This window comes from Gobio gobio, assembly GCF_949357685.1.
Source record: "Gobio gobio genome assembly, chromosome: 3".
NCBI lineage: Eukaryota > Metazoa > Chordata > Actinopteri > Cypriniformes > Gobionidae > Gobio > Gobio gobio.
Window position 1 is genome coordinate 41,393,226 of NC_137099.1, and position 6,867 is coordinate 41,400,092.

At 36.0% G+C, this 6,867-nt stretch overlaps 1 protein-coding gene across 3 annotated transcripts in view; it reads right to left on the minus strand.

Annotated features, from left to right (window-relative positions):
• gpm6ab (glycoprotein M6Ab) overlaps positions 1 to 6,142 on the minus strand; it is an 82,926-nt gene extending 76,784 nt beyond the window's left edge. For 2 of the 3 annotated variants that reach the window (XM_079812225.1, XM_079812224.1), the window contains exon 1: positions 6,041 to 6,142. In XM_079812225.1, the coding sequence (XP_079668351.1) occupies positions 6,041 to 6,044 (4 nt within the window). In that variant the 5' untranslated portion in view covers positions 6,045 to 6,142. Of the gene's footprint in view, positions 1 to 5,914 lie in introns of all 3 variants that reach the window. The other variant, XM_079812223.1, reaches the window with a different exon arrangement.
• Between the last annotated feature and the right edge of the window lie 725 nt (positions 6,143 to 6,867).

Here is a 6,867-nt window from a genome sequence, read left to right on the forward strand (position 1 = left end):
GTGCCCCTGACTACCACCTGAGGGCACTCCACCCCGGACTGTCACTCATCACAAACTACATTACCCATATACCTTTGCCCGGACTCATCATCACTCATTGTTTGCACCTGTGTCTCATCACCTCATTACCCCATTACCCCAGCCTACATAAACCATGTTCACTCTGTCATTCACTGCGAAGTCTTGTTAGTTGTATCACTGCATTTCTGAGCGTTTCCCTGGTTTCATGTCTCTTGATCTTGGATTACTTGCCCGTTCCGTGGATTACCCTTTTGCCTGTCTCTCCTGTTTTGTTTGCCTGATTGGACTGATTACCTGTATATGACCTGTTGCCTGTTTTTGACTACGATTGTGGATTACCCTTTAAATAAAGCTGCGTTTGGATCCTAAACCTTCTGTCTCAGAGCAGTACGTTACAACGGTGAGGACATTTCTGCGTGAACTGTAGTATAGTTACATAATACAGAATAGCTAGAGACATCCTTCTTAAGATTCATCTGTGGTAAGGACGAAAAAGTAGAGAAACAAGTCGAGGATAACACACTTACCCTGTAACTACACAAAACAAGACGGGAAGAATAACCACTTTAATTTACAGCCCGCAGATTCATACTTACCCTGTAACTACATGGAACAAGAGGGGAACAAGAACCACTTTAATTTGCAGCCCGCAGATTTACAGTATACTTACCCTGTAACTACATGGATAATTACCCCTTAATTTAAAAATACTTACAATAAAAAATTATGTGTTCATTTTCCTGATAGTTACCCCTTTATTCCCCCAATATTACATATTGTTCCCTTATACCTACATGTACTTACTTTATAGTTACACTATAATTACCGGAAATTATGCTGTAAATTCTCTTTACTTACGCAGTACTCTCCGGGCCGTAATCTAAAGCGTTACCAACTACTGATAAAGAGATTGTATTAGTGTGATATCATTCCATGAAGAGGCTCGAAAGAAATACTCTAACGCTGTGTGATACAACTCCCTAGTGCACAGATTGATGCAAGCTGGAAAGTAGTAATCTGACATTTAATAGAAAGACACAATCTTTTTGTCTGGCAGAAGGAAAGGGCAAACTAAGATTGTAATTCAGGGTAACTTGCTGACAGATCTTGTGAAATAGACAAGGAGTTTGACAAAATGCTACTTATGAACCTAGATATTCTTCTGAATTCCACCTACACACCTACTGACAAGCAAGTCTGTTAGAGCTAAGAAAGCAGCAAAGTGTGTGTGTGTGTGTGTGTGTGTGTGTGTGTGTGTGTGTGTGTGTGTGTGTGTGTGTGTGTGTGTGTGTGTGTGTGTGTGTGTGTGTGTGTGTGTGTGTGTGTGTGTGTGTGTGTGTGTGTGTGTGTGTGTGTGTGTGTGTGTGTCCTCATAAAGATCACAGTATGTCAAAGTGATTTGATTTCAAAAATTCAAAATACATTTCTGACTTCATTGAATAATTTACAAAAAGAATAATAATAATATTTTGTCTGGCAAAAAGGCACCATTAAAATAGTCCATGTGATATACAGTATGACTACATTATATTCCAAGTCTACTGAAGTGATATGATAGTTTTATGTGATGAATAGATTGAAACTAAAGTTATTATTCTCTGTGAATTTTGTTGTTTGTCGCAGATCCATCAAGCTTGATGTTTTTTTTTTTTTATTCTTTTGAAGCAATTCTTCAAGAAAGATGCATTAAATTCTGCTTTTGCATTCCATGGAAAAAATACAGCATATAGGTTATGACCAACAAGAACGTCAGTAAATAATGAATTTTTGAATTCTCATTTTTGAGTGAACAACCCCTTTAAATCCTCAACTTAGAATATGATAGCATGTGTAGATAAAGATACTGTATGCAGACAGAATGAAATTCAAATGCACATATGACTCAAACATAACAAACTAAAGAATAACTGTTCCTCTGAGGACTGATTCAAACACTGATCCAAGATGTGAAGCTTTTATTGCGACATGTGCCATTGTGTTTGTTACTTAACCGACCCTGAAGCGTTGCTACAGTAGCTATTGTACTGAAAGGTCAGGTCGGTTGCGTCACATTGCATGGATTCCACAGGGGATTGAAAAGAGCCCTGGTCACAATACAGTGGACTTGGCTACACCCAAAGCCTTTAAGATTGGAAATACCAAGAACTAGAAAATACATGGAACAACAGGATACAATAAAAGAAACAATACAACGGACCACACTGTGGACTTTGGAAAAGAGTTTCCTTTAAAACAATCTTCACGTCATAGAAATTTTATTTATTCTGACCATAGACAAAAATCAGTAAGTAGACTAACAGTAACACTACTCAGTAAAAGACTTATGTGCTCCCAACACAGATGTCTGTATTTCCCATCAGCATATGATACTGCTCCAGGGTCTAGTTTCCACTAAAGGCTTGCATCACTAGACTGACAGACTGTGGGAATTCACTGCAGGCCATGATATGTCTACTATTATTTTACTGGTTTAGACATTATAGTTGCGTTAGTGTCTACAGTTCTTAAAATGACTTAAGTTCCCTATATTTTCCCTCAGGGATCAATCAATAAATGTCTTTCTCCTCAGAGGTGATGCTTTTTAAGAAGATATATGGCTATTAGGACACTATTTAAAAAGAGCCAATTTCATTTGCAAGTCTGAGCTAATAGTCACCAGGCTATTTAATACATTTTTATTAAACACATTCCACAATTTAGCTTTTTCTGGTCTGGGATCATGGTGTTTAAATACTGCTCGGGGACAGAAAATCCAGAGTTTCCTCTTAAACTACCAGTGGGTGGATTTCAAGAGGAAGGTTCTTACTGCACTACAGAAATCACTCACAGCCTCAAGATCCACTGCTGTGATTGCATGAGCCAGCAGATTTGTTTTCAACCAGAATAAATCAAAACCTCAGTCTCAGAAGGGGGAATGAAAACAGGGAAATATGCGTGGCTCAAACCTAACTGAAGTCCCATTTCTTCTGAAGACTGTTTATTATTCCTTAGGAAATGTTAAACAGCAAGTCTCAGAAGAGGATAAAGACAAAAAGGATAAAAATATGTAGGATACAAGACAGTTTTCACAGATTTGGCCAGTTTTGAGGATATATTGTCTGTTTTTGAAATTTTCACCTAGTCTTTCCATACAGGAAATAGAGAAAAAAAAAGGCCAACCACATCCACACAGTCACTTCTTCCATTAGGGAACAATGGATTTTCCAGGTCTTAAGGCTGTTTCACAATACGAACAAAAACGATAACTCCTATATATTAGCTTAACTATATTAGGACGATGATGTTATGCGCACGTTGCACACAATGATGTTTAATGTGCACTTCTGCAGTTTTTAAAGTGTTTTAAAGGCAGATTGTTCCTTAAAATTGCTCCTAGAGTTAGATAAATTTTTAAAACTTTATTGTTATCGTTCTTGGTGTGAACGGGCCTTTAAGCAGCACTAGTAAAGAGAATGCCAGCTGAGGGAATATATTATGCCAGCTGAGTTAAATTATGCACATAAATCAGCAATTTCTGTTCGTTTTCTATTAATTGGGTCAATGTACATACTGTATATGAGTGTCCAAAAAAGGCCTTTAAAATCTAGTTTTAAACACGTGCCAAATTCTTTAAAAACTTACTCACGTATCTTTGTATTTATGTTGATTTATATGGTTAAAAATATGGTGATATTTATATGGTGAAAAACTTTAATACCATTTTCAAGACAAAATTTTATTTAACGTAATGTGGTATAACCAACCAGTAAAAATAAATAATTATATATCAGTTCACATTTCACAGTGTATTAACTAATGTTAACAAATAAAACGTATTATTTTAATAATGTATTAGTAAATGTTGAAGGTAACATAACAAAGATTAATAAATGCTGTAGAACTGCAGTTAATTATTAGTTGATGTTAACTAATGTAGTGAATAAAGCATTTTTCAGGGTAGAAAGTATTTCTTTACTAAATTAATTATTAATATATATATATATCATTACATTTTTGAGAAGTCTCTTGACAAACAGTCATGAGCATCTATAATAGATTGTTTTGATCTGGTGGACAAACATTTTTCAAACAGTAATTAGCACATTTTCTCTAAAAAATAATAATAAAAGACTATGACTATGATTTTGTTTCATTCTTAAATCAGGCGTATTTTCATATGATGTCAGTCACAGCACTGTTTCAGTGTTTCAACACAGCAATTGAACAGCTGCGTCATGCAGACGATATACATTCACAACATATTGAGCTCCCTCTTTATTACCATATGGGCAAAAATACAGACTCTTGGTTTCTGCAACTGCCTCCTTTTAACAGATGTCGGTGTGGCAGTGGCACACAAAAACACATACACAACGCCAAAAGCACTGGTTGACCTTTCAACTAGACATCTGTAACAGGACATGGCTGCGGCCTAGGAGACAGCATTCCAGCTTTAAGTCCCTAAACCCCATAAACCCAAACCCATGTTCTGCTCATTACACCGACCGACAACCAGTGAAAGGAGAGTGAGAACAGGGTGGTGGGAGGGGAGGGCAGTCTCACAAAAACAGAGGCGCTTGTCAGGATTATCAAAGGCCCCCCACACAAGAGGAGAATGTTTGGAGGCGGCTAACAGAGAGACATAATGTGGCTATTTATCCCACATGTGACTCCGTGCATATATTAGAGAGAACACAGAGGGGACAGGCCATCAGCAGGCACCATGAATGAGAGCTTCAACAAAGTCTGTCTTTCTTCAGCACAAACGAGTGTTGTCATTTTTCATATTCCAACTGTAACTGGTAAACAGAGCATGGAGTGAAAGCTCCAGAACAGCAGCGCTTTTCAGATGTCATGAGCCGGATCTAAAACACATATACAAGAACAAAATGTTTTGTGCCTAGGGAAAAAAAAATCTATTTAATTTGTGCTCTGAAGCAGATCTAGTTGTAAAGAAGCTGTGATTGATTCTGAAGCAGGTGGTCAGTACTGATGCACATTACAAACAAGGTGCATTTGATTAGTGAGGAAACTTTCTGTACATCTATTTTCACTTGTTCCGTGGTTGATGTGACAGTTTCCTGTATTTTTGATGAGCTTTCCTGACAATAATAAGTCTCTTCCTCTGTCATGTTTGCATAGTTTTGATAATAATGAGGGGGGAAAAGATGTGGGGAAACATCTTGTTTAGGTCAATTTGTGTCTGGTCACACTAGTCTGTCAACCATTTGGAAGTAGTTTGTAATATGTTGCAGCAAACTCAATATCTGAAAGACATTAAAAGCAGTTGGCTCTTATCTGCACCAGGCACAATCCCAATAATCTGATTATGATCTTAGGCAATTTGCCAGATTGCTTAAATCAGTCTCAATAGAGAAAGGCATTTTGCTTACATACAATGCTTATATACCAGAGACTGAAAGGGAGATAATCTTAATATGATCTTTTTAAGAATGCATTTCCTCTTCTAAAAAAAAAAAAAAATAGATCAGCCCCCCATCATTTATTACACAGTCATCATTTACTGACTACATACTCTTATATTGTTTCAAACATTAATTACTTTTTTCTACTGAGCACAACAAAATATGTTACAGAATGACAGTCACCATTCACTTTCAATGTATGAAGAAAAGATGCATGAAAGTGTACAGTGACTGAAGTGACTGAGGCTGTTATTTTTCCTAACATCTCGTTTTTTGTGATAGAGTCATACAGGTTTGTAACAACATGAGAATAAGTAAATTATTACAGACATTGTATTGTCTCAATGAGCTATTACTTTAATATATTTAAACACTCTCAGCTCTGTCTCTTAGTAAGAAGAAACTTGTTGAATCAAAACAGTTGTTTCACATAGCGGCGGAGTCTATGTAGGATGACAACAGTTTACATAAAATAGAAACAAACTTACACCTTAACATTCTGTCGTTCCCCCTACTGAGTGGTCGTACTTGCACTTCACACACCTCAATTGCCCTCTGCGACTTTTTGAAGTCGTTTTCTTGATCTCAGTTAAAATGACAAAACAATGACTTACCCATATTTTAGACTTAGAGCTCGACACCGCTGGAAAAGTCCAGTTCAAGAGTTTGACACTGAGAGCTGGCAGCGAGACCGTCAGTATATTAATGAGGTGACATCACAATCACAAACGGGCGGGGAAACTTATCAATGGCAAATTGTTTGATACATTTCATGGACATAAAATTAATTTGAGCAAGTAGCTAAAGCCTAAAAGCAAAGAAAAAAGAATATATACATACATATATTATAGCCTATATTTTATAACTGATATTGCTCGAGTCTCTTATATAGGCTACTAATATAGCCTATATTAATAAATTATAATACATTTGTTTTTATTGCTGGATTATATGGTACCATATAAAGGACGAAACCTGAAATAAATAAACACACAAACAAACAAAAATAAATAAATAAACTCACATTTTATGAAAGATTGTTTTTAAAATTCTGTAATTATTTAATAATTAGCCTAATTAGTTTCTTTATTTCTGTAGGCCATAGTTCCATGTTTATTATTTCGATTTTTTCATAAAGAGGAAGTCAACAATTCAGCCATCAGTCAAGTGATGACTATCAGGTTACAAAGGATTATTTCTGATGATTTTGATGTAAATTGCTCCTTCTGTGGTTTCCTTATTGAAGGTTTGTCTCATCTGTTTTGGTATTGCGAGTTTACCAAGCATCTCTGGAAAAACATTCTGAGTATTGTTTTTTTTTTTTTTTTTTTTTTTTTTTGTGGTAGCTATAATTCCTGATATCTCTTTGAAATATGAAACTGTTATTCATGGTATAGCCATTATGAGAGAGAATAGTCGAATGTTAGTCGGATAGGCTACT